This window comes from Pezoporus wallicus, unplaced genomic scaffold (assembly GCF_028554395.1).
Source record: "Pezoporus wallicus isolate ANWC-B61680 ecotype Strahan unplaced genomic scaffold, APGP_CSIRO_Pwel_v1 contig_5352, whole genome shotgun sequence".
NCBI lineage: Eukaryota > Metazoa > Chordata > Aves > Psittaciformes > Psittacidae > Pezoporus > Pezoporus wallicus.
Genome location: NW_026639660.1, coordinates 1,716,989 through 1,743,002, shown reverse-complemented (window position 1 = coordinate 1,743,002; position 26,014 = coordinate 1,716,989). Strand labels below are relative to the sequence as shown.

Below are 26,014 nucleotides of genomic sequence, written 5' to 3'. Positions count from 1 at the left end.
CTGGGCCTGGCACTCATCGCGGCTTCAAAGGGTACGTTCAAACGCCTCTTAGTTCTCCCTCTGAAGGAATCGGTCCTAATTCTGTCTGGAGAAACTTTACTGACTGGGATTTTTTTCACAGTATTTGGTGAATAATTCAGCATTTTCCTGCTGAGAAATATGCTAAGAAGTCTCCACGTTCTTTTCTCTGCTTTCTAAAACAGTTTTTCCAAGCAATGTGTCTTCAAAACCAGTTCCTGATCAATCACTTGAATTAGAAATTGGAATTAATTTTCCGTGACTTTTATGTTACTGGTACCAGTTTTCTATTTGATGTCACAGCAGTGGTCTCACAGGGTTAAGGGTGGTCTCCCTGCTATGCCAGGAGGCACAGACATACTTCTGAATGTTGCTTTGCAGAACCTATTGGAGGTCGTGTCAAAATGGAACGTGAGTGTATGGAGAAGATCAACCATTACTGTCAAAAGCAGAAATTTACCCTGGTTTATGCTGATGTCAGCATGACTGGCCCATCTCATGATCCCGTGTAAGTTCGCTATGCACCTCAGTAACCATCAGGACTCTTCCTGCAGTAAGTGAAGTACATAAAACATGGAAGTGTGTGTGTGGTGGGAGAGCTGGTTGGAGCCATAAAGTGAGTGGTAGGTGGGTGAAGAGGGTGTTGTGATAGAGTTTGAGGAGAAAACTGATTCTCCGTTTTTTTGGAAAGCAACAGCAATGCACCTGTATCTATAATGTAAGTAACTATGCTGTAGGTATGTTATGCATCCATGAAACCCATCAGGAGGTGGGATAGCTGGCAGCAAATGTTTCAGTTTATGATCTATGCCAACTTAAATGCTTTGCTTATTTAGTTTTACAAAGCTGAGAAATTATTTGTGAGTTATGTTGCTAGTTTCTAACTATAAAGTCGGGCCTATATCAATTGATTGGGTACCAGCATGTTTTATGTGTAGTCAGTTTTTGAACATCTATTACAAGAAAAGGGTCTTTTGCTTAAGCTGCTTTGCTTTTACTTGAAGAGACAATTACAGGTGACGGAATGAGTTTTATTTCCTTAACACAGATATAGTGTTTTGCTATTTTTTTCCTGGCCAGGAATCATAGATACTCAAGATGTGTCATGTTTCCTCGTGTGATTTCTTTATTTTTGTTCTGCTAGTTTGCATGTAGACATGCCTTATGCTAATAATTGTTTCTGTTTGTGCTGACTTATTCTTAGACCTGACCATAGTCCCAAAATAAATTATTATCTGGGTGTCAAATGTTAGTTATCTTAATTTTTCTTGAATTGCATGAGCTGCATCGGGAAAATCCCCATCATAGTAATGGCCACAGCTGTGGTTACACAGCTACATCTGCATGCTTCAAAAGTGATGGCATGGGACTAAGAGAATTCACACACTTTTAAAACTTACTGTTTTTTTCCCATTTATTGCACTTTTTCTTTTTTTTCCAGTGTACTCTGCTACATTCACAAGTACAGCTCCATCCACTCTCTTGTACCTCTAAATGATGTGAAGTGGGATGGTGGTATCCAGAACATGCTGGATAACTTGGGCTGTTCCAAGTAGTACAACTTACAGTGTCAGGCTACAGCAATGAGTGCTGTAAACGTCTTCCAGTGCCCTTGTGCTGCTCTTTCCTAGTGCTTGGTTTGCTAACACACGAATACTTAAATCATAGAATCATAGAATAGTTAGGGTTGGAAAGGACATCAAGATCATCTAGTTCTAACCTCCCTGCCATGGGCAGGGACACCTCCCACTAAACCATGCCACCCAAGGCTCTGTCCAACTTGGCCTTGAACACCAGCAGGGATGGAGTGTTCGCAACTTCCCTGGGCAGCCCATTCCAGTGCCTCACCACCCTTATGATAAAGAACTTCTTCCTTATATCCAATCTAAACTTCCCCTGTTTAAGTTTGAACCCGTTACCCCTTGTCCTATCACTACACTCCCTAATGAAGAGTCCCTCCCCAGCATCTTTATAGGCCCCCTTCAGGTACTGGAAAGCTGCTATAAGGTCTGTGAAGTACTTTCACAGTTAACTTTGTAGATTATAACATTCTCAAATTCAGCTTTCTTATTATGTATATATGAGACAAAATGTTACAATGTTTTAGAAAAGTTTCCTTCATTGCAGGTTCACCATTGCGGTTAAGATAAATGGTAAAAAATATGGTACAGGCACTGGTAAAAATAAGAAGGAAGCAAAAGCAATCGCAGCAAAAAAGACCTGGGAAATGATTGAGAAACGGGTGAGTAAACTGTAGAATTTTTTTTTTGTTTTCCAGTAAAAATTGAAGATTAATCTCTGAAATTAGCCATGGGAGAGTTTCTGATTATTGAAGTTGTTCTGTCTTATTCGGTGCTTTACTTTAAACGGAACTAGTTTTCTTACTGTTCTACTACAGTGTTGGTACATAATATCGAGAATGTTTCCTTCCCTGCTGTTATAGGAGGGTAAGGAAATGTATTTGCCTTTCTTAACCTGCCTTGATACATCCAGAATGGACAGTGTTCCTTTTTCATCTTGACAGCTATGCAGTAATTTGATGTCTTGAAAACATTTGCAGGGCATTGTTCAGTATGCCTGTTGCCTCTCATAAAATTGCTTACTTTAACTTAACCTGATGCATCTTTGTCATAATATTCTTTATGGTACAGCTTATTCTATACTCTTTGTCCTTCCTTGATTTAGTTTAAGTTTGAATTTTGCTCCTCTATTTTCCAACACATGTATTGTTGGTAGCCATTCTTTACGTTTCTTTTTGACTCTGAATGCTTGTTAGCACCTTTAGACTGAAATCTCTCCTTACCTGTTTCCATATGCTTTCTATTGTGTCTCCATCATTACTTTAACACAACTGCTGCATATTTGCTGATGTATTATTAATGCTGCCTAATCATGAGACAGCTGAAAAGTCCTGCTTTCCCCTCTTGTACATGCACAGAGGCATTTGCAGTCCTTGCTAATGGTGGCAGCAGCAGCATCCTGCTGCCATCCTTTTTTTTTTTTTCATCAGGGTTTAAAAAATGTGAAAAATAATCAGGAGGCAGCATTGGCTGCCTTTTTTTTTTTTTTTTGGTACAATATTAGAAAAACTGGATTTACATTTGTTTGTAAACCCACAGGAGTAATTCTGGGTTGGGGTAGCTCCCCTTTGCCACAACGGGCTCGGTTAATGCAACCTTGGGATTCCTTGAAAATATTTCGAAATGCTGACAAACTTTGCAGCTATGTTAGATCTTGTGCATTGTTTATCTTAAGCTATCTATTAAACTTAAGTTTTTAAGTTACCTATTTTGTTTATTTTATAGCCAGAGAGTCCTTCAAATACCCAAGCTGCAGAATTACCAACAATTCAGATGACCTTATTACCTGTACAGTCCGGTGACTATGTCAGCCAACTAAATACGTATTCACAAAGGACCTTGCAAAGAGTTGATTATCCTAACACACGTACTGGAGATGCTCATGCTCCTGTGTAAGATGTACTTTTGTCTTCGTACTTGCTTTTGATATTTCTTTGTATTGTATAACACTATGACACACTACCATTAGTTATCCTGAGTAGCATTAGATGAATCTATAGAAATGCAATAATAATTCAGAGGTAGTCTGGAGAGAATCCAGTGGAAGGCCATTAAGGTGGTCAAGTAGTTGGAGGATGTGGTATGAGAGGCTAAGAGGACTGAGTCTGTTTAGCTAGTGAAAGAGATGGCATGATGATAAAATGGTAGTCAGTGTAGATAAATTGTCAGTTCTCTTGGTTGTAGCTCTAGCACCTTTGTGTTATCTCTCGGCATGTATCTTGGAGACCTGTAGGAACCAAGTGCCAAGGAGAGCCTGTTTGTGTCTCCTTCCATGTGTATAGCAGTTAGTGACTCACAGAAACATTCCAGTTAATGACAGCTGAGGGATGATAAAGAATATCTATGTATTTTAACTCTTGACAGTATCTGCTGGAAAGCTTCTCCTTTACTCCCCTGCAAAATCAATCATTTTAAAACCTAAACTGCAGATACTTTGTGATTGTGGGTGCGTATGATGATGCTTTGAGGAGTTCAATCTTAAAAAGTGCTAAATATTCAATCTCTGAAAATTGGTTAACTTGAAGGTATGTCAAAATAGTTATCTGCCTTTATTAATTAGATTAAATGTGCATTGGAAATACTGTCCTGAAGATTTATGTTTTGGATTTCCATTCTATGATGTCAATTGACTGTAGTTTTTAAAATCATTAAACTAAGACTTGTTGTATGGGGTATAAGATGTTAATCCCTGATGTGTTTTCTAGGTTTTCTTGTCGCTGTACAATTAGCGGTTATGTGTATGGAAATGGCACTGGACCTTGTCTAGCTGCTGCAAAACAAGCTGCTGCAAAACAAGCATTTGAGAAGCTAGTTGAGGAAGGCGCTATAACAGTATGTGCTATATTTCACCTTAAAATGGGAGTTTAATTCTTGTATCTGTAATCTTTGAACAGATTTCCTCATTTTATTTAAAATCACATTCCACGGATTCCACTTAAGGGGAAAACAATCCATATTTTGGTGGGTTTTTTGGGCTACGGGATTCTGTAGGTAAAATTTTTGTTGTGTTTCTATATTCAGTTGCTGGATTAAAAAAAGAAATCTCACAGTCGGTATCTCTGTGCATTTCAGAAGAGGGTCTGATATGTTGTCAGTCAAGGATGCACATGTCTGAAAAGATTCTGAATTCTGACTGCTCTAATGTACTGGGTGTTTCCTGTGTGAACTGCTGTTGAGCTGACTGGCTAAGAAAATAAATCTCTTGCTGCCTTCTGTTGGATCAAAAGTGTACCGTGCAATGCAAGAAAGGCAAAAGGGGGAGTGGGAATCAACAGGGCTTGCTTTTTGTAGTATTCCAAGGCAGAGTCTAGTAAAACAATTACAAACACCTTCTTCTGTAGAGCAGAACTCTTGTCTTCATGTTGGTGGTCCTATTTTCATATTGCAAAAAACCATTAGAATCCTAACAGTGATCTAAACCCACTTCTGAAAGGCAGAGAACAGTACATAGGAACTAACTTGAATGTAATTTAAAGGGAAGGAAAGCAGTATGGTGGAGGAAAGAATTCTTTTAAGTTAACCATGGAATTAATGGCCTATTAAAGCTCTAGGATGCTTTCTTAATATTTTCCTATGTTGTGAGCTCATGGGTCTTTGGATTTTCATTGAAGTCTGAAACTTCCTACTTAAAAAGAATCTCTGTAGTTGTTACTCTAAAATTAGGGTATTGGTCGTTTTGGTTTAGTTTGAATGTTTATTAATTCCCAGCAATGTAAGGAGGAAATTCTTTCCTGTTAGGGTGGTGAGGCACTGGAACGGGTTGCCCAGGGAGGTTGTGAATGCTCCATCCCTGGCGGTGTTCAAGGCCAGGTTGGACGAGGCCTTGGGTGACATGGTTTAGTGTGAGGTGTCCCTGCCCATGGCAGGGGGGTTGGAATTTGATGATCTTAAGGTCCTTTCCAACCCTGACGACTCTATGATTCTATGATGTGTGTGTAACAAACAAAACGTAACCAGCAAAAAGTAGTAAAAGCCCACTACTCCCAAATTAAAGGAAAAAAAAATAAAAGAAAGTTTGGTATCATTGACACATAAACCTTTTTGTTTGCTTATGGACTGTAACAATGGTAGGTGTTGCTTTTAATGTTACATTTATGCTCTTAAGACATGGAGGGGGGAAGAGGAAGAACCTCTACTAAGTAGTAGAATTAGGTTATTTTAGTGAACCCTGATTTGGTAATCTAGGTTTTACAGGGCTTTCACACCAAAGATATTAAATGTCTTTTTGTACAGACTGAAATTTTCTGTTCTGCTGATTACACATACTAAAGCCTTCATAATTCTTGTTTTCCATGCAGGCAATTGCATGTACAATAAAAACATTTGCTATTTATAACCTTTATAAATAGCAAATACTTTTATCCTGATTTTTAACAGGTCCAAGACTCCTGCCTATATCTATATAGTCTAAATATATAAATATGTCTATATAGTCTAAATATGAGTGGGAAAATTGCTGTCTGTGACAGGGCCCAGTGTCCCACTCCTCTGGGTGGAAGTTAGGCAGATGCCTTTCTTCTGCAGGGCTTTTGAATCTTCAGTGCAGCTAACAGCTTCCACTTAGGATCTTGTGATCTTCCCTCTCCCCTCTTTGAATGGGATTTTTTACATGTTTTTGTTAAACTTTTTTTTTTTTTTGTGGTTTTGTTTCTGTTTTTCAGATGGGAAATGAAACATCTAACAGCAACTCTACATTTAGCAACAATAGCGATTCCCATCAAGTGTCAACTCAGTCTGACTCGGAGTAAGTTGGGTTCACTGATAGTGTGATAACAAAGTGTATTTACTAATCTTAGAGGGTCATGTGTTCTGGTTATTAATAAAATCTGTGTTAGTTTTCTTAATGCAGAATAAAGCCGTTTGACTTGAACTTCTTACATGCCAGAGAAAAATCTGTTATGCTTGTGCAATTTTATTTGAGTCCTTATGGGTTAGCTTGTAATTGTAGAGCTTTCTGATAATATTTACTTTTTGCTGTGAGTTTTTTCAGAAGCAATTTTACGGTGATGTAAACAGAATAACCTTACCTCATTGTTATAATGGCATTATTGAATGCCAATTTTAACACATTTTCCTATTACGATACTCTTGTCAACTCAGTATAATACAACTCAAATACTTTTCTTGTGCCTTACATTCTGGTTTCTTCTCTGTTTTTGTGTGAGTTTTTTTTGTGAGATACGGAGTTTTTACTTGTTTTCTTCCATTCCCCATATACAAGGGGCAAATTTGCTTAGTGAAAGACAATGAACCTGCAGAAAGTTTCATTTGTGATTTGGAAACCCTAGGTCAAGCCTTTTGAGGTCAGCAGTTAATTTAACTGCAGTGCCACTAACACTTCTTTTATGTTCTTTGTGGGATTCTAAAGAAAGCCAGTATGTATAATGCTAGAGGTGGCTGTGCTGTCTTAACATAAACATCTGTGTTTAACCTATTTATTTAATGGAGATCATAATATACGTATCATAAAGATATGACATCAGATCATAGAAATAGAGGATTATATTACAAAATGTTGTTGTTTCATTAGCTTTCCAGCATAAAGTTTTGTACTTTAAATCCATCACAATTGTTAATGATTTTCCAGGTTTTGGTTTTAGAATCTATGGGGGGTTATGCATTTTTCTTTAATTGTGGCAATCATTTTATTTGTTTTACTTTCATGTAAACCTAGTTGCTTACTTTTCAGTAGCAACAGTATTTGCTTTAAAGACTCAGCTGCAAATTTGGCAGACAAAATGAAAAACATGGCAGTATGTGAAAAGCCTTCACCTTCTCAGGTATAGTATGAAAATGGTCTTCCTCATAACTACATTTTAGATCCTGAATAGAGCAAGCCTCTTGAAAGAGTGTAGCAACAGTTTGTTCCTTTATCCACTAATCACTAGAAAACATGTGCGATTTTTCCCTAAGAATATTTAGGACATTTGTGCTGTTAACCGTTAGTCATTTACTTCTGTACTTTAGACCCAATCTATGTGCTGTTGACCAAATGGGCAGTACACCCAAGAGAAGGAACCAAACTAAGCTTGTATTCTTCTGTGGGAAGAGTATGATAATGTCATACATAGCATATGTGAAAATTAGAAGCTAAGATGTGGCTTCATTCATATTACATTGCATATATAAGGTATGAACACATATATAGACAATTCCTATATACGTTCTCAGACATATTTTAAACTAAATATAGTTAAAATATCCAGGATATTTCACTTAGAGTGTTGTTTTTTTTCTCTTTTTCATTTAGAGAAACACACCAAGTTCTGCTCTGAAACCCCAAAGGTACGTGTCTGTTTCTAGGTTGTTATCCCCCATAAGCTGTATTGAAAACCACTGTAGTGTTTCTATATCTAGTAAAGAAGTGGCACTATTGGGAGGTACATTTCTTTTGCCAGATATTAGGAAAATGGCCATTATAAGTTTTGCATTTGTCCTTGTTACAGAAAATTGGCAGCTAATTTTGATAATGCGAGAGACAAGGAAGAGGTAAAAAAGATGTCAGATGAGAGTTTGCCAGGGTTGGACACAAATACCAGTGAGGGAAATGAAAGCCCATACACTATGGATAAAAGGTAAGAAGGACTTTTTTTTTTTCAAGATTTGTATGGCAATTACAGTATGTAGTGGTCTAGATTTGAGGTTTTTTTTTAATAACAGAATGTAGGAAAGTACAGCTATAAAAATAACTTTCAAAGCTAATTGGTATTTGAAATATTTTTTTCTTTTTCCTCTGGAAATGTCAGTTTATAGTATAGCAACTGACATGCAATGTCCTTTGATGGTTACATCCAAAGGTCATTTGTGTGAAGATGTGAGAGTGATTACCCTACACGCTTTCAGGGGTCAGGTTCCCTTTTTATTTGTTTTTTTAATCTTCAGGGCTGTGATTTAGACTTGTATAATGCTGAGTGATATCTAGAATGTTGCAGCAGATGTAGTAGACCTGTCAGGATCATTTTTATATCTTAGAAATTTAGCATTAAGTATGCTTAAAGTTTTTTTATATATATATATATATATATATATATATATATAATTTTATATTTTTTTAAGATTTCTCGAGAGTTTTAAGAACATAGAACCTATTGGTGAAGGTGGCTTTGGGAATGTTTTCAAAGCAACAGCAAAGCTTGATGAGAGGACCTATGCAGTCAAACGAGTTCAATTCACAAAGTATGTACTGTATATTTATTTCTAATTTTTATTTTAGGATAACTTTAATCAAGATTTTAGCAATTTTCATTATTAGTCGCATGTTCTTTCTGATAAACCTATCCTTTATTTCTAAGTGAAGCTGAAAACAGCATGTTGGTTTTTGCATGCACTGGAATAATTTCAGTTGCAGCTGTAAGGAAGTAGATTTGTTAAGTTCTACCTTCCCTGAACACAGTAGTGCTCTGGTTATTAATACTGCAAAATATGTTTGAAGAAAGCCTGCTGATTAATAAAACATTGAAAGCAGCACTGTTACTTTTGACAGGTTACGTGGAAAGTTTACACATTGGTAATGCATAACAACTCTGATTAGGGAAAACAGAGAAAAATGAAAGTAATACATTTTATGGTTTCTACTTGGAAAATGCTTTATATATGACCCATGTAGTCATTATTCTCATGCTGTGTTACTTGTTACTTACTAGTGATGATCCCAATTTTTTTTTAAAGTGGTTTTCTGTAACCTGCCCTAGTGGAGTACTTGATCACCGGCTGAAAAACTTGATTGTCTTTTACGTAATCTATACAAAAGGTTTCAAGTTGGAAATACGTGACCCTTACATTGTTCAACTGCCCATCAAATGCTGTGATCTTCACAGATACTTGTTCTTTTCATTTGTATTGCAATCCTGAGAACTACACTAACAAACATTTTCCTGATTCTTCAAATAAAGACTGATGTGCTGATGGGTTTGAACTTACTTCAGTAGGCACTGTTACAAGGACAGGCCAAATTTAGTAAGAATTCTTCCTGAGTATTTCCACTGACTTCTGTATATGTAAACAAACTTCACAGCGGTGACGAGAAAACATGGGTGTTTGCTACCTTGTGTTTGGATATACGATGTAATTATGCACTGCAGCAATCTGCTTTTTTTTCAGGTTTTTTGTTTTTACTTTTTTTTTTAATTTGTTTTTTTTTTCAGTGGGGCTTTCATTTCTAATATGGTTAAGCCACTTTTTTTTTACTTTGAATAACTGAGCGGATGAAAAAAACCCCACAGAATGTGTAATAATAATTTTGAATTTGAATGAAGGAGAATATTATCAGGTGAAGTTCCCGATGACTGGAAAAAGGGAAATATAACCCCCATTTTCAAGAAGGGGAAAATGGATGACCCAGGGAATTACAGACCAGTCAGTCTCACCTCTGTGCCTCGCAAAATCTTGGAGCAGATTCTCCTGGAAGGCATGCTAAGGCACAGGAAAATCAACAAGGTGCTTGGTGACAGCCAGCATGGCTTCACTAAGGGGAAATCCTGCCTGACCAATTTGGTGGCCTTCTGTGATGGGGCTACAGAACTGATGGACAGGGGTAGAGCAGTTGAGGTCATCTACCTGGACTTGTGCAAAACGTTTGACACTGTCCCACACAACATCCTTGTCTCTAGATTGGAGAGACACCAATTTGATGGATGGACCACTCGGTGGATAAAGAACTGGCTGGATGGCCGCACACAAAGAGTTGTGGTCAATGGCTCAATGTCCATCTGGAGACCAGTAACGAGTGGTGTCCCTCAGGGACTGGTGTTGGGACCGGTCTTGTTCAACATCTTTGTTGCTGACATGGACAGCGGGATTGAGTGCGCCCTCAGCAAGTTTGCCGATGACACCAAGCTGTGTGGTTCAGTTGATACACTGGGGGGAAGGAATGCCATCCAGAGGGACCTTGACACACTTGTGAGGTGGGCTGATGCCACCCTCATGAGGTTTAACCATGCCAAGTGCAAGGTCCTGCACCTGGGTCGGAGCAATCCCAGACACAGCTACAGGTTGGGCAGAGAAGAGATTCAGAGCAGCCCTGTGGAGAAGGACTTGGGGGTGTTGGTTGATGAGAAAATGAACATGAGCCGGCTTCAGTGTGCGCTTGCAGCCCAGAAAGCCAACCGTATCCTGGGCCGCATTAAAAGGAGCGTGACCAGCAGGTCGAAGGTGATCCTGTCCCTCTAGTCTGCTCTTATGAGACCTCACTTGGAGTATTGTGTGCAGTTCTGGTGTCCTCAACATAAAAAGGACATGGAACTGTTGGAACAAGTCCAGAGAAGGGCTACAAGGATGATCAGGGGACTGGAGCACCTCCCGTATGAAGACAGGCTGAGGAAGTTGGGGCTGTTCAGCCTGGAGAAGAGAAGGCTGCATGGAGACCCCATAGCAGCCTTCCAGTATCTGAAGGGAGCCTATAGGGATGCTGGGGAGGGACTCTTCATTAGAGACTGTAGTGACAGGACAAGGGGTAATGGGTTAAAACTTAAACAGGGGAAGTTTAGGTTGGATATAAGAAGGAAATTCTTTCCTGTTAGGGTGGTGAGGCACTGGAATGGGTTGCCCAGGGAGGTTGTGAATGCTCCATCCCTGGCAATGTTCAAGGCCAGGTTGGACGAGGCCTTGGGTGATAAGATTAGCGTAAGGTGTCCCTGCCCATGGCAGGGGAGTTGGAACTTGATGATCTTAAGGTCCTTTCCAACCCTAACGATTCTATGATTCTATGATTATCGTTTGTGGGCTTTTTCTAAATGAATGTAAAACTACTTGTATACTGCTACTTTATATCGTGTCTTTAACTTAATATTTTTATTGGGAAATGATTCCTCCCTCACTCCAAATAGGAACATGCGTGAAGTAAAACAACTTGCAAGACTTGAACACAAAAACATTGTGCGGTATTACAATAGCTGGCCAGGGTACGACCATGTAACTTCTCCAGCCTCAAGGTAACTACAAAACAGTAGTTTTCACTTACAAATTTGTTTGCTATGGTGAATCTTGTGTTGTAAAAGGAAAGGCTGGTGACTGGTTATAAATCCTTACACAAATATAAATGCATACACATAATTCCATAGTTCCTGCTAGGAAAAAGGTACAGTCCTTTTCAACAGCAGGTTGTATATAATTAAGCATATTTATATCTTCTTTTTCTTGATGAGTAAGATATGTAATTTTATCTTTCTCCTCTTTCTTAATATACAAAATTTGCTGAATCTATAGAAGAGTATAAGAATGCAGAACTCAAAATCTGGGGCTAGAATTAAGAACAGAAACTAAAATATGTCTGGCAGCAGGCTGCCAAATTCTTGATCAGAAATTTCCTTTTTTGAGCAAGTACTGGCCAGCCAGTAGCTCCCATAGATTTAATGATTTCTCTAAGTTAGCATTTTAACCATAATGCCTGAAATGTTTTTGGCTGTTGAGAACAGAAATACAAAACGAAATGTCTTTCATTTAGAGGTAGTCTTCCAACACTAAGACTTCTGGGAAGACAGCGGTGAGAGTTTTACTTGTAAGTTAGATTAACTTCTCAAAGCTTCCGTCGTAAGCTTTTTTCACTAGCTATAAATTTGTACCTTTCAGATAGGTTGCCTAGCCTCTACCTAGAGCCATGAAATACTAATGGATTCAAAATTATGGTTGGCATGATATCTGTCCTATGTGGTCAGTAAATAAAGAATAAAATGGAGGGGAAATGTCTCATCAAAACCTAATGATTAATATGTTGGAATCTCAGTATCAGTAATGCATTTTATATTGAACAGTTATTGGGTAAAAGACAGAAAAAAGTCTTCAAAGCTGAGGTCCCAGCCTGGAATTCCGCTTAGTGACTTGACCTCAAAACTGCAGAGAGTCCCGAGCCATTTAATGTTTCTTCTTTCAGTACCTCAGGCAGCTTTATTTCGGGACACTTGAATCACATAGTGCAAGTAGGAAAACGTGGTGTCTCCTCTTCATATTGTCCTTCCCCTCACCATCTCCAGCCCCAGCCTATCCTATGGGCTGATGGTGAGGGGTATCTACTGAAAAGTGTGAGGCTGTCAGGTGGACAAATATGTTTCATCTAGATTTCCAGCTTTCAGAAGGACAGAGTTTGAAAGAATGAAAATTTTGGGTAGTAGAGGAAAGCTAATTCCGTGTTTGTTGAGCAGAATAGAGAATACCTGCCAGGGACTTGCAGCAGTTGCTAGAGGGCACGATGTGTGCCAAGGACAGTGCTACTTCTTCCTGTATAGACATGACATGAACCAGAATTTGGACATTCAGAAACCTTTTGCTGTGAACGGAAGCAAGCAAAACACTGGGGCTATTCCATGGGTATGGAGCAACTGAGCCAGGGACTGTTTGGTTTGCAGTTCTATTTATTTTTATCTAGTACAAATTGGTCTAGAATCTTTTTCAAAAGCAAGAGGCTTGAAGACCTTGGTTTGGAGAACTCCAAACCCAGTAATTAACAAAACTTTTTAAAGAAGTGGAAACTGACAGTCATTGATGGCTTGAGAGGAATTGTATCTTGCCAATTTCAATATGGTATAAAATTTCCTTTTGCAGGCAGAAGTCAGACAAAAAAATTCTCTGTCTTTTCATTCAAACGGAATTATGTGAACAAGGGCCATTGGAAAACTGGATTGAAAAGAATAGACGAGACCGAAAGTATCATGAGATGGCACAAACCACATTTTTGCAAGTACTGGAAGGAGTAGAATATATTCATTCTAAAGGCTTAATTCATCGAGACCTCAAGGTAAGTAGGTAATAATAAAAAAGATAAAAATAGTACTCTTTGGAATTTCTTAAAATGTTAAAATAGTTCTAGTCTTTTAGCTTGTTACGTACCCTAGTAGTGTGTTTCTTCTGATATTGCTAGGAATTGTTTTTTTCAGCAACTGGCTTGACTTCATCCTCAAGTCAGAAGGTAAACTGGAGGATCTCAGAATGCAATAGTTAAAGAAATCTGCAGCCATCAGTTAACAGGCATTTTCAGTGTGTTATGTGTTACTGGGTCACCAGACTGCCTACCGGAAAAATAAATACTAACTTTATTGATAAAATAATTAGAAGTAAGAAAGTGAAAAAGTTGGGTCTAGGAAGTTTGCTCTTGCCATATTGTAAAGGGATAGTTCATCTACCCTAATACATGCTGTGTTTGATAACAGCATATTCTAGTTGCTCTTTCATTACATGTGCAAACATTTCAATGCTGCTTTTTTGGATAGGACTTCAGTCTCTACAAGTGCACAATCTTTACGTTGAAATAAAATAAGTTCAGTGGAAACTTAGAAGTGATACTGTGAAATGCCTGTAGTAAGCTCCAGCACTGCGATTGTCTGTGTACAGATAATGCTGCTGTGCCTAGAAGAAACTAGGATTTGAGTGGAATTCAATGTGACCCTAAATGCTTTGCCCATGCATCAAATTCTAGGGCTAGGACTGGAGACTAAGAAACATTTCTGGATATGAAATGTTATAAGCACAATGTACTTGAAGAACATTAAAGCATGGCATAGTTATGACTGAGCTAGTGGAAAAAAACCCAACCCATTGCAGTTACTGTGTCATGTACTATTTTGAGTTTCTGTTTTTAAAAATTAATTGCATTTTTTCTCTGCTTCCTACCCCATCAATTTCTTAATGCTAATTTCTATGAACAATTATGACATTTTATGGCGAGCACTTCTGTGGCTGATTGTGCTTGACAATAAACCTTGGTCATATAGTGATTTTTCATTTTTTACATATAGCCTCAGAATATATTCATATCAGATGAAGATAAAATAAAAATAGGCGACTTCGGTCTTGTGACTTCTGTGACATGTGAGAATCTGACTGGGAACACAGGAACAAAATCATATATGGCACCAGAACAGGTAATTATCCTGCTGTATTAGTGTCTCTGTTACTACATTTGCATTATAAAGTCAGTATTGGATGTTCTTGATCCTAATCTCGGTATTAAACAAGGTTGCCTAAAGTTCCCTGGTATAACTGTATATGAGCATAACAGCATTCTGGAGAAAGCTGTCTGCAAGTGTGGTGATTTTCTGTTGCTGTCCTGACACTGCGTGCTGTAAGGAATGCTCTTGCACTGATGTGACAAACTAGTTGTAGGAGAAAGGGGTAATGACTGATGAGGAGATCAAGTAGGGCCAGTCCTGAAGTCTTGGGGTGGGAATTTCTTACTCTCTTCAAAAATTGTTTTAAGAGTGCTGTCCAGTTGGATTTGACTGCATTGTTCTTGTTCTGATCTTTGTAGTTCGGGGACAGATATGGAAAGGAAGTAGATATTTATGCACTGGGGTTAATTTGGTTTGAGATTCTTTCGGCATTCAGTGGTCATGAGAAAGAGAAGGTATGTAATCTTTAAAAAAGTCTCACTGTCATTGCTTTGCCTTGCTGCTGGGATCACATGCTAATAGCACGCTAGAAGCAATCTGTGTATCTATAACACTGTTTCTATTTACATTTTCCCCTTGATTAATTTCTGTAAGGCACGTAAGTCCTCACATCTCCGTTGAAATGTAATAACCAAATTAAAGAAATACTACTGGTTTTATTTCACTTATGTCTTATTGACGTACACATTAAAGCCTGAGCATGCTAATGAATAATGTCTAGCAAAAAAAACCCCACAAAGATGCTACTTCAAAAAGAAAACCAGTGTTACTTAAGCTTTTTTTTTGAAAAGGGATCTTTTATGTCTCTCTTGCGCTTTCTTGGTACTTTGCACATTATGAGTGTAATGGCTTGTATGCTCAAACCTTCATATTTGTAGGACAGTGATGGAGCTGCTGAGGATGTTATCAAAAGTAATTGCAAGATATACGTACATGGCTGGACCCAGAAGCTCTTGAACAGTTAGCTTGGTCCTTTTGCCATTATGAGAAAACCACACCAATGTGTCTGCTTGACTCACAGGTTCAACTTGGGTCTCTTCAGCTACCATGTAGCATTTTCTAAGCCATCTTGCTCCTGCTAATAGCTGACAGTGCTAATGTGTTCACAGTTCCATGATGTTATAGGTGAAAGGGCAAGACCAATTACTTAGTCTTGTTTCTTTGACGCATAAAAGTCTTGTGTCTACAGGTAAATGGGGAAGTCATGTGGATGGGAAGTCCTAGGATGGTCTTCAAGTGCTCCATCAGTTTAGGGAACAATTTCCCTTAATGGAGCATGATAAACTCTGTTGTATGTTGCTGGCAAGCCCTGATCAAAGAACATCATGTAAAAGCAAAGCTAATGATTATGAGCTAAGTAACTGGTTCAGCTGATGCTCACCAGCAGGTAGGCTCACAGGCCTAAAGCGGAAGAGTAGGGGTAAAGCTCTAAGTTCATGGGAACAACTCTTGTTTTACTACATACTGGTTATAAGGGCTTGCTAAGTCAGGCTGTAGCATCTATAAGACTGGCTAATGATTCAGGATGCATAGCTGTGTGCTGCAACAGGACTGTTATCTTCTTTTAGGCAAAAATTACACCAGTTAACAGCAAATGGATGATGTGGACTGCTCTGTTTACCTAGAAAGCTAAATCATGTGGATTGAAACCGCAAAAGTTGACAGCATGTAATTAGCAATGCTTTCAATGTTAGCCTCTTTGAACTAAAGCGCTAAGTAAAAGGGAGGAAACAAACCTACTTGGCTAATGGCAACATCCAAAGTAGGAAACCTATGGAAAAATCCAAAGTAAAGAAAAACTGGTTTGTGCATTTTGGTTTGTTGTTTTTGTGTTTTGTTGTTTTTTTTTTTAATGTGATAAGAGGCTATAAACCCACTACTTTTAAATTAAGAAGAATAATGGTTCTGAAGTAGAGGAAGAAACACAGTGTTGTAGCATGTGAAACTTTAAACTTAAAAAGGGACAAACACAAAACCAAGGTAGAATTAGAGGTAAAAAACCTTTCAAACTTTTCAGTTACTTTCTTTTTGAAAAGAAAGGGCTTTCCGAAGCCCTGCCTTTTTTGCACAGTTACATTTTCCTATTTACTTCAGTAACCTATATGAGTCATAAAGTGAGACGCAAAATATAATAAATAAAAACATCCTAAACCTGTTCTTTTTTATGAATCTCAGGTATGGAGTGAAGTTAGAGATGGTGAACTTCCAGAGAGCTTCAGCAACCGATTTCCATCAGAGGTATGGGGTTTTAATACATTATTTCAATTAGTTTATTTACTAATTAAAGATAATTTACTGACATTTATTTCTTTATACAGGCACCCATAATCAAAAAGATGCTTTCAAGAGACCCTTCACGAAGATACTCTGCATCTCAAATACTTGAACTTTTAAAGTCTGTTGATAAAGACAAGCCATTTAGAACTCATACTAAGTAAATGTCCTTTGAAAAAGCTTTTACTGTGTTTAAATCCAGAGTTTGATGTCTCTTAAAACTGATGAAATACCAGTACATGTCAGAAGCAACAGCAAGACTTGGGTTATGTCTTTTCCTTGGTGTTTTGCCTTCCTGCCATTGAGAAGCTCATCAGCATCATATCACCATTCACACCCATCAGCTGCAGACCAGGGTAGCATGCTTCTGCAAGCAATCACTTGCGAGTTTACCTGGAAACACAGGTTGTGGATGAGCTGAACTATATTCTACAGCACATAAAGCAACCTAGTCCTCGTCTCCTAGAAGATTAAGTTGTGGTGGTGCTAACTGGCCTGTGACAAATCACTGTATGCGTGCTCTTAACACGTGTTGCATCCATTATCAGTTGAGGTTATCTACCATTGAAGAAGTGCTGTCTTGTGGTATGTGATTCAAACCTTTCTGATTTGTTCAGTGATGTTTTTAATAATTACTAGAATACTGTCATTAATACAAAGACTAATTTAGGTAGAGAAAATACTAGGAATTGGTGTTGGGTTATTCACTGAATTTCAGTTCTTTACGGTTCTTTTTTTTTTCCAACAGTTCTTTACAGCAGCTCTACATTCCTGTTGAACACCTACTTCCTTCAGTGCTCTAGAACTTAAAAATACAGTAATAGAGTTTAGACTTGCTTTAAACTTCCAAAACCAGATTTTGAGTGGGTGCTTGCTTAAAAGGAATAATATAAATGAATGCACAGTAATTTTTATATTCTTATGGAAATTATTGCTGGTCTGCAAGTATTTATTGCTAAGTAAGAATCTGATTTACATCCTTTTCTAAAGCTTGAAGTGGTTTTTGTTTTTTGCCTTATCATGAATCACAAATACCCAATCACAGAATGGTTTGGGTTGGAAGGGACCTTAACGATCATCTAGTTCCAACTCCCCTACAACAGAGGCAGGGAAATCTTCCACTAGAACACGTTGCTGCTAACTCCATCCAACCTGTTCTTGAACACTGCCAGAGATGGGGCAGCCACAGCTCCTCTGGGCAACCTCTTACAGTTTCTTGCCACACTCACAGTAAAGAACTTTTTCCTAATGTCTCACCAGAATTTACCCTCTCAGTCAGAGCCATTCCTTGTCCGGTCACTACATGCCCTTGTAAAAAGTCTCTCTCCAGAATTCCTGTAAGCTTCCTTTGGGTACTGGAAGGCTGACAAAGGTCCTAACAAAGGTCCTGACAAAGCCTTCTCCAGGCTGAACAACCCCAACTCAAGTGGCTTAGCAACTTCATCTGCTGGTTCTCTCAGGGCCTGTGGATGCATCTCATCAGGTCTCACAGACTTGTGCATCTTCAGGTTCCTTAGATGGCATCAAGCCTGATCGCATACAGCAGGTTCTTCATTCTCCCCAGAGGCATCCCTGCCTTTGCCCTTTGCCTTCTACAACTTGAGTGGTGTGGATGGAGCACTTGCTGGTGATGACTGAGGAAAAAACTTGATTGCCCACCTCAACCTTCTCCATGTCTCAGATAGCCAGGTCTCCTGTTTTCTTCCAGAGAGGGCCCACATTTCCCCTAGTATTTGTTTTATCACCAACATACCTACAGATGTTGGTGTTGCTGTTGATGTTCCTGACCAGATGTAATTCTACCAGGGCTTTAGCTTCCCTAGCCTGATCCCTGGCTGGGATGCATACAGCATTTTACTATTCAATACCAACTACCGTTTCCCTGTTGTGGTCAAGATCTGGGAGTTCCACTGCCTCTTTCCACGCACTGGGATCTAACTGACATACAGTTGTAGTCAATCTTAAATATCTTGTCAAACCCTAATGATTCTATACTTCTATACAACTACTCTTGCAATATGAAAACTGGTATATGCCAAGCTTTATAGTTCTTGGACAGAGCATACATAATACCGTTACCTTTCTACTGTTAAGTAATACTGACCCTGTCCCGCTATTTTTTGATACTTTTTTTCTAGTATCTGTTATTTCAGCAGTACATTTCTATTAGGGACTGTTTACAGTAGCAATTGCTGTTTCCTAAAAATAAAACGTCTATTAAAATATTTTTAATATATTTTATATTTATATATTTTATATATAAAAATCCTCCAACAACATGATCTAGCACTATTTTAGGGATTGTAGTGGTAGGACAAGGGGTGATAGGTTCAAACTTAAAACAGGGGAAGTTTAGATTGGATATAAGGAAGAAGTTCTTTACTGTGAGGGTGGTGAGGCACTGGAATGGGTTGCCCAAGGAAGTTGTGAATGCTCCATCCCTGGCGGTGTTCAAGGCCAGGTTGGACAAAGCCCTGGGTGACATGGTTTTGTGTGAGGTGTCCCTGCCCATGGCAGGGGGGTTGGAACTTGATGATCTTAAGGTCCTTTCCAACCCTAACTATTCTATGATTCTGTTTAGTTGCGCAAAATATGCACCTTTATGTGCCATAGAATGTTGGTTCAAATAATGTCTCTGTAATATTTCACAATTTTTTTTCCCCACCAGGTCTAAGATTGTAAAGCAAAGAAAGTGATGTTTAGTTATCTTTGTAAAGATGAAAAATAAATTATGTTTAACACACTGTACAATGGAGTAACTAGCCAGTATTTATTCCTTACTGAAACCTGAGTTTTATTATCAGCTGGTCTTGCTCAGTTGGATGGGGCATAAACAAAGACTATGGAAGGCTTAACCTGCCTATAATATTGTAGTTCAACTATAAATGCAAAGTTTTAATTCCTATTATTTTATGCATCAAGTACAGAATCTATAAGATGCTTCAGAAATGTGAGTTTAACTGCAAACTATCCTTCTGTGTACTTTGATATAAATTATTTAGTATGGCACAGCTCCATACCTTCCAAAAGATATTGTGAACTATACATACTTATCTAGGGGTTTTTCCTTTAGAAGGCGGTTAGTCATGATCTGCAGCACTGTCTCCAGGGCAGTTTGAAGATAAATCTTCAGAGTCTACAGGATAAGCAGAGAAAAAGTGAGTAATTCCAGCTCAGAGCGGGATAGGGAGTGGGGGAAAGTTGCTAAAACAACTGAACACAAATTCTACCCTCTTTGGTGCAGTGAATTGGGATAGCGTTCTAATTCTTTCAGAAACACCTGCAACCTTTCACAGCTTTGCATGGTACTGGTTTTAATCTATTTTTTTTCCTCAAATTAATATGAATACCAAATCAAATTAACAGCCTGTGTGGTTGGCTGTTCAGAGGGTTTTTTTTATGCACATGAATGCCTAAAAATTGGTTTATAATCAAAATGTACAAAGCTTTGTGCAAAACACAGCAGGAAAACTAGCTATGTAAAGCTTAAAGCACCCAGTAAGAGAAACATGAAGGATATATTTTACTATTTGAATCCAGCTGCACAAGCAAAGTAAAACACACAACAGGTTTACTCTCACCTTCATAGGTTATGCCACACCAAATGCAGTAAAAGTGGTGTTCTCTCAAATAGGCAGTCAGGAGGTGCAGCTTTTCCGATACCTAGGGATATGTAGAGGTATGCAATGATCTGGGTCTGACACTAACTGTGAGCTACTACCTTTACTAAAATAGACTGTTTAACCATTTTCTATGGAAAAGCTACACAATACTGTAGCTCAGTAAGGCATTAAGTTCCCCATATTTGTAGTACACTGCACAGGAATTCACAATCTCTGAAAAGTTTATGGCTGTTGTTTGCTCATCCTTCTTTCTAGCTATGAAATCTGCACTGAAGAGCTAAAAATATTACCTAGCTACTTTATTTCAAGTATACGATGTTTTTGGTGTAATTTTTCAGACCTAATCTCTGCAAATAAAACACATACAGCTAACAGCAGCTGTGTAATCTCGTTCTCAAAAGATGTGAATTTCCAGTATCTCTCTTGAGATCATCTGAAGCATTTTCAGAAATTCCTTAATGATTCTAAAATTCAGCCTAAGACATGAGATGAGGCATCCAAAATGAAAACTCAAAAGCAAGTAACTTTGATCATATACATGGTCTTGCATATCTTGACAAAGACACAAAAATATTTAGAATTTAAATTCTAGGCTATTTTTTCCAAAGACCAGCTTCAAAACCAATGAGCAATAAATCAGTGGCTTAGCATTTTGCATTATATCCTGTAACTGCTATAATAATGCTCTAAGATTGCAAAGAGGCCATTTGCTACAGCTTGGAAAGTGACCTGTACACATATGTCCTTCATACTCATAAGTATACATAGACACTTTTTAAAGGAATATTTAACTTAAGTCTGAATCAAGCCATTAATGTAGTTGCAGAGCTTACACTTAAGTCTGAGCTTGTGCATTCATCTTCCTTGTCTTCCTCATCGTTTTCGTCTTCCTCTTCAGGTTCTAGCCAGTACCAACTCTCCTTAGGAACATCAATATCCTTAAATAACAAAAGATTTAAATGAAAATTATCTGCCCTTGCAGGGTTTCTTGTTAGATGCTGGATAAAACCAGTTTCTAGTACGTGAGATGTTAGATTTTAAATACCCTGTATAATATAACCAAGAATCACGAAAACTGTAGTGGGGAAATCAAGCAGAACAGTCCACAAGAAGGATTACTTACTTTTATCTTTTTTAAAAAAAAAAGGGGGGGGTGGTATTAACAGGTTAACTGACAAAAAAAAAAAAAAAAAAGTACTTGAAGTTTTCAACGGTCAGAAATTTATAATAGTTTACGTGTGACTCCTTACAGGTGAAAGGTACTTTGGTTTGTGTTTGCTTTTTGTTTAGACCCTTCCTTGGTGGATCTACTGATTCAATGATGATCCCCATCCTTGCATATACTCAAGAGATGTCTGGATGTTGCCCTGGACAACATGATTTAGGTGATCCTGCTTGAGCAGGAAGGTTGGACAAGGTGACCTCGATTCTCCCCCTTCCAATGTCAACCACTCTGTGATGATGATGTTCCCTCACTTGAGGCAAACAGCACTGTCATTTAGGGAGGCCTGACACTGGCTACTGGAAGATATGTTAACAGCTCAGAAGTAACCACAAGGATGTGGGGGCGAAAAAAGGTGAGCTATGATGATGCAAATTAACATAGGTCCTCACATAACTCACCACGAGGTTGGTGTACACCTTCAGATATCTTAATGGTGCAAATATGTATTTTGAAATATTTTAAGAGGACTGAAGTGTTGCCAAACGTGAAGACTTTGGGCTAGTCACCCACAGTTTTAGAGAACTTCCAAGAACTGACTCACTATTTTGTTTGCAGCCTGTGTGTCTAACCTATAAGCCTTCCTTCCAACATAAAAACCCACAGAGTCTCACTTTTTGCATGTCTAATTGCTGGCAGGCCCTCTGGCTTTTTCGGAGGTCCCCTTCCATCTTACGTTCTTCTTGTTTGTTTTTAAATCTTATTCTATTAAGAAAAAGTAGATAGATAAAATAAGCAGGTAGAGAAAAAACTGAGATGCATTACAGTTGGTAGTTTTTCTAAAACAGAAAATCTAAGATTCTAGCCCTACTAATTCTCTCAGACCAGGACAACACTGAAGTTAAGAAGTCCCTCTGACATTGTTTTTCTGGGAGCACACAAGTATTTCTTGGGAATGTCTTGGCTTTTTTTGGATCACACTATATTGAATACTAATTCCTCATCAGGTTTTCCTAAGATACAAGTGGTCCACTAAACATCCACAGAAGATACAGTCTTTCCTAGGCTTTCCTTGTCCACATATAACAAGGAAATCGGGAAAATAAAAATAAAACATAAAAAAATTCATTCTAATTTTAAAAACTGCTGTAGCAACACTGCTCAGGATTAGCTATGGCCCTGCTATTAACAAAAATTACATGGTTCTCCAACTGGAAAAGTTGACTTAAATTACTATGTATATTGTTTGCGTTATTAACATCTACAGAAATAAATGATGCAGCATATGCTTTTAGTGTGCATCTGCTTTTGCTTTAGAACTAAGAAACATACTATATACTTCAACTCTTACTTCTCATTCAAAACATTAAAAAATAGTAACACATTATAAGAATAACCTAACTTGAAGCATAAAAAGAATTCCAGTTCAGACATTGCTTGGAGCATCAGTTACATCATTTTACCTGAACTGATCTGCAGCTTGTTCATTTGCTTGTTTTTTCATATGGAGTTTTTGTCTATAGTTTTCCAGTTTTTCTTCAGCTTTTCTCTTTTTTAATTCCTCATGACCAATCCCACTTCTGCCTATGTTAATTCAAAACACGAATGTAAGCAGTTCAGAAGCAATGATACTTAACTAAGTAAATTAAGAAATATCACAAACCTGTTTTTATGTTCAGAGGAATAGGTTCAACAATGCCTTCTCCTGTGAAGGAAAAAACAGATTAAGAAATCAAGTCTTTCTCAAATTATGACTTGTGCAGTATATTCAAGCAGGCAAACAGCTTTTACTATTAAATATGTACATTTTCCTGGGGTGGTTTTTCTTTTTCATTACCCAACTGAAAGAAAATGGCCTTGACTTGACAGGTATAACGTACCTGTGGTAAAGACTGCTTTGTTACAAGCTTCTGTAGCATTTTTCATTTGAGACTCTCTCAACTTGACAAAGATGAAGAACAAAAAGGATCTGTTCAGGCCACTTAATTTGTCAATTGTCTGCTAAAGACACACTGAACTGGCAGAGCAGTTACTGATGCATTATTTTACTTCATCTACTAAAGCTTCCTAAGGGTAGGCCAGTGAGTACCATTTCTTCAGAAACCAACTATAACTTCAAAGGGAAGGGCTGACTTTTTGTGGAACACTATTAGCTTTGCAAGACCATGAAAATATCCTTAAAGCAATTCCTGTAGGCAGGCACACATGGAAGTGCAGTTACTGAACAGCAAGTATTGCTGATTCCCTTGCATCTGTCAATCTACACCATTTTTTAGGAGATTTACCTTTTGTTCTCCCACAACACACAGTTCAGCAGCACTAGGGTTCCTGGAGAGGCATTTATCCACCCTGTCTAAATATAAAGTGGCAGCTACAGTCTGTAAAACATGAAGGTACACCTGAATATAGGCGTGCACTTCCAGTGACAGCTTACCACTTTTGCCAAGGGCCTGGCCGCTCTTGTAGCCCATCTTCTGGAGCAAAGCAAAGCCTTTGTTCTCACTGCCCAATGCACTTTTCAGTACCAAGTCACGTCTCTCTTTTTCTTCTTCTTTTATACTCTTTTGTCTGTTCTTCTCGTTGGCTTCTTTTTGCTTTTCTTCTTTCTGAAGAGCTTCCTTCACCCGCCTCACCATGGGCAAACCTGGCCTTACATCCTGTCTAAGAGTAACTCCAGCAAATATTAGCACTCTTAAAAACATGGTTACAGTAACTTGAGAGGAGAAAAAAAAAGAGCCACCTACTTAATAAATAAATCAGACATGTAGTCTTCCTCTTCTTCCTCCATGTTTAGCGCATGCCCCGTTCCAACCCCTTTCCTGTAAACACCGTCAACACGTTTTATCACCTATTTTATTTCTCTGCACTTTACCTGAAAGGCAGAACCCCCTTTCGAACGGTGAAGCACTTACCGCTCAGGCCTGATGCGCTCCGTGCGCCGCCGGAGGCGGGAGGGGCCGAAGGACGACAACAGGGGAGACCGAAGGGGAGCCCGGACCGTGACCACCTCCCCTCCTCTCCCCTCCCTCCCGGGGGTCCCCGTACCAGGCCGCACACTCCCCCCGCCGCCGCGGGGCAAGCTGAAGGACCCCGCGCACCCACCCGCCTCAGTCCGGCCCGGCGCCTGCGTGCGGCCACCCCCGCCCACCGGCGCCTGCGCAGTTGCCGCTTCCTGCTCAGCGACAGCAGGTAGCTCAGGGCTGCCGGGTGGTGTCGGGGTTATCGCTGGGTTGAGGCGCGCAGCCGCTCGGGTGCCCTGTACTCGCCGGTTCTCTCTCCGCCAGCCCGGCCGGGAACAGTGTGGGTGGAAGCGGCCAAGCCCACTGGTGGTGGCCCCGCGGTGAGGGGTGCATCGCTGCGTGGGCCGTGGCTGCGCGGCGGGTAAGGGGGCGCGTGTGGCTCAGGCTGCCCGGGGCCGTGTTCCCCCGTTCCCCTCCACCGTCCCGAGGGCCGCGGCCGCGCTGTCACCGCCTCACGCAGCCCGGAGCTGGCAGGACGTGGCCGCCGCACGGTAGGAGGGAAACGCGTCCGCGGTGCTCGGGATGGGCTCTGCGTGTGTCGCTGAACGTGTTGGAGCCAGCGCTGTGGTGCCGTCCTGAGGCATTACCTCTCGAAGGGGTTTTGGACCTGGGGAGGTGCTACAGCCTGTGACAGTGGCCGATACAGGCAGTGGGACCCAGGCACGGAAGCGTATTCATCCCATGTGGTGCTTCAGGAGGGTGTTGCTTCTCCTAAACGTGCCCAATTTTTAGCATTTTGGCTTAGCTGACTGAAGTTCGCGTGTGATGAAGATCTTAAGGATTCAGTTAGGCTATGGAACGGTGGCTGGAGAATAGAAAGAAACTCTAGTACACCTGCATGTTTTATAGTCTCTATAATGCTTCAGCATAGCTTGCTGGTTGACTTTGCCTGTGGGAGGTAGCGGTGTATTTATTACTTGTAGCATGCATAGCAAGGCCCAGCCCTCAACAGAATCAGTAGAACTTGGTGGGCATTTTTGGCTGAGTTTTGGAGCAAACCTTTGGCTAGTGTAGGTGAGCTTTGGATTGCTGACCAGCAACAGCTGTATATCAGGCTTCGAGTCTTCAGTTAGCTCAGTGTGTGTGTATGTGTTCAATCCTAGAATGGTTTGCACTCAAAGGTGACCTTAATATGATCCAGTTATAACCCCCTGCCGCAGGCAGGAACACCTTCCCCTAGACCAGGTTGCTTAAAGTCCAAGCTGACCTTGAACACTTCCAGGGATGGGGCAGCCACAGCTCTCTGGGCAACTTGTTCCAGTGCCTCAGCATTCTCACGGCGAAGAATTTCTTCCCTTATGTTTAATTTAGATCTCCCTCTTTTATGTTAAAACCATTCCGCCTTGCCCTGTCACTGCATGCTCTTGTAAAAAGTCTCTCTCCAGATTTCTTGTAGCCTCCCTTCAGGCAGTGGGAGCTGCTTTAAGACCTCCATGCAGCTTTCTCTTCTCCAGGCTGT

General features: G+C 39.5%; 2 protein-coding genes across 5 annotated transcripts; one reads left to right on the top strand and one right to left on the bottom strand.

Annotated features, from left to right (window-relative positions):
- The first annotated feature begins 400 nt into the window (after nucleotides 1-400).
- Nucleotides 401-17,008, top strand: EIF2AK2 (eukaryotic translation initiation factor 2 alpha kinase 2). The gene is made up of 15 exons (XM_057415415.1): nucleotides 401-526; nucleotides 2,146-2,260; nucleotides 3,324-3,490; nucleotides 4,304-4,430; nucleotides 6,260-6,342; nucleotides 7,291-7,378; nucleotides 7,849-7,883; nucleotides 8,045-8,173; nucleotides 8,655-8,774; nucleotides 11,423-11,527; nucleotides 13,134-13,326; nucleotides 14,324-14,449; nucleotides 14,836-14,931; nucleotides 16,652-16,714; nucleotides 16,795-17,008. Exons 1-15 carry the CDS (start codon nucleotides 423-425, stop codon nucleotides 16,912-16,914), a joined length of 1,671 nt encoding a protein of 556 aa, XP_057271398.1. The 5' UTR covers nucleotides 401-422; the 3' UTR covers nucleotides 16,915-17,008.
- GPATCH11 (G-patch domain containing 11) lies at nucleotides 3,486-24,419 on the bottom strand. 4 transcript variants are annotated; one of them, XM_057415413.1, is made up of 9 exons: nucleotides 24,280-24,418; nucleotides 23,970-24,196; nucleotides 23,199-23,240; nucleotides 22,999-23,119; nucleotides 22,210-22,300; nucleotides 21,207-21,311; nucleotides 20,332-20,413; nucleotides 19,801-19,886; nucleotides 3,486-3,825 (listed from the first exon to the last, which is right to left on the bottom strand). In XM_057415413.1, the coding sequence occupies exons 1-8, from the start codon at nucleotides 24,321-24,323 to the stop codon at nucleotides 19,831-19,833; spliced, it is 768 nt and encodes a 255-aa protein (XP_057271396.1). In that variant the 5' UTR covers nucleotides 24,324-24,418; the 3' UTR covers nucleotides 3,486-3,825; nucleotides 19,801-19,830. The 4 variants fall into 4 exon arrangements, with proteins under 4 accessions (XP_057271396.1, XP_057271395.1, XP_057271397.1 ...); XM_057415412.1 differs by lacking the exon at nucleotides 3,486-3,825 and adding an exon at nucleotides 16,718-17,143; XM_057415414.1 differs by lacking the exons at nucleotides 3,486-3,825; nucleotides 20,332-20,413 and adding an exon at nucleotides 16,718-17,143 and having other exon boundaries at nucleotides 24,280-24,419.
- Between the last annotated feature and the right edge of the window lie 1,595 nt (nucleotides 24,420-26,014).

Coding starts and splice junctions, on each gene's coding strand:
- EIF2AK2 (XM_057415415.1), top strand. CDS start 423: ATGGAACGTGAGTGTATGGAGAAGATCAACCATTACTGTCAAAAGCAG. Junction 3,491..4,303: donor GGAGATGCTCATGCTCCTGT/GTAAGATGTACT, acceptor TGTGTTTTCTAG/GTTTTCTTGTCGCTGTACAA. Junction 16,715..16,794: donor GCAACCGATTTCCATCAGAG/GTATGGGGTTTT, acceptor TTCTTTATACAG/GCACCCATAATCAAAAAGAT.
- GPATCH11 (XM_057415411.1), bottom strand. CDS start 24,323: ATGGAGGAAGAAGAGGAAGACTACATGTCTGATTTATTTATTAA. Junction 24,197..24,279: donor ATGTCTGATTTATTTATTAA/GTAGGTGGCTCT, acceptor AGTTACTCTTAG/ACAGGATGTAAGGCCAGGTT. Junction 22,301..22,998: donor CAAGCTGCAGATCAGTTCAG/GTAAAATGATGT, acceptor TTTTCTTAATAG/AATAAGATTTAAAAACAAAC.